This window comes from Penaeus monodon, chromosome 21 (genome assembly GCF_015228065.2).
Source record: "Penaeus monodon isolate SGIC_2016 chromosome 21, NSTDA_Pmon_1, whole genome shotgun sequence".
Classification (NCBI taxonomy): domain Eukaryota; kingdom Metazoa; phylum Arthropoda; class Malacostraca; order Decapoda; family Penaeidae; genus Penaeus; species Penaeus monodon.
The window spans coordinates 23655698-23656444 of NC_051406.1; the positions used below are offsets into that span (position 1 = coordinate 23655698).

At 38.8% G+C, this 747-nt stretch overlaps 1 protein-coding gene across 1 annotated transcript in view; it reads right to left on the reverse strand.

Moving 5' to 3' along the window:
• The window catches only part of LOC119586366 (probable methylcrotonoyl-CoA carboxylase beta chain, mitochondrial), a gene marked incomplete in the record, with an annotated part of 10956 nt that overhangs the window by 2824 nt on the left and 7385 nt on the right, over positions 1 to 747 (reverse strand). Inside the window, 2 exon segments of the mRNA XM_037935078.1 lie at positions 47 to 169; positions 490 to 660. Coding sequence (XP_037791006.1) covers positions 47 to 169; positions 490 to 660 — 294 coding nt within the window.

The following is a 747-nucleotide window of genomic DNA, read 5'->3' on the forward strand; positions in this document are numbered from 1 at the left end:
CAAGCACTAAAATGAATCCTTCACAAAATAACTGTACAGTCTTTACCTTCTTTTCCCCATCTGTCGAAGCTGGCTTGGGTTGTGGTGGCATGGGTGGGGGGTTGAGAGTGTGTGTGACCACAGTCCCGGGCCATGAGAAGATGAAATTTGGAGAGAAGGATGGTCCACACTGTCATAAGAAATATGAACTCAATATTACTAGAATTCTCCTTTCAAAAATAACTGTAAACTTTTTAGCAGATATTATTCCTTCGATAGGACTCCATTAACAGTTTATTATATACAAAAATCACTAATAAAGAAAATATAGAAAGAAACTGTCAGCAGTCTTTGCACAATCAGCAACACTATATCTAGACACTCTTCTTATGCAGAACAAAAGAGAAATTACATCATTAATTAAATACCTCAAGCAGCCTCAATTATGGACAAGACTTCAGATATTCAAACTATCCCATTTACCCTGCAATTAGTCCCTAACATCCTTACCATTGTGTAATTATCATCTCCATGACAGTTTCCGACATTAATGGTAATCTTCGGGACAGTGACGCAGGACACAGCAGCCATCATTGCTGCTCTTCCCTTCATAGCTTGGTTGATTTCCTCTACACTCATGCTTGCCATCTGTGCCTGGTGTGATTTGAGCGGACCAGAGTTCTGTGGACAAAATACTGAATGAGTAGTAAGGATAACATCATTTACATTTTAATGTACGTGTGGTAGCTGTGATAAACAGTTTCACAT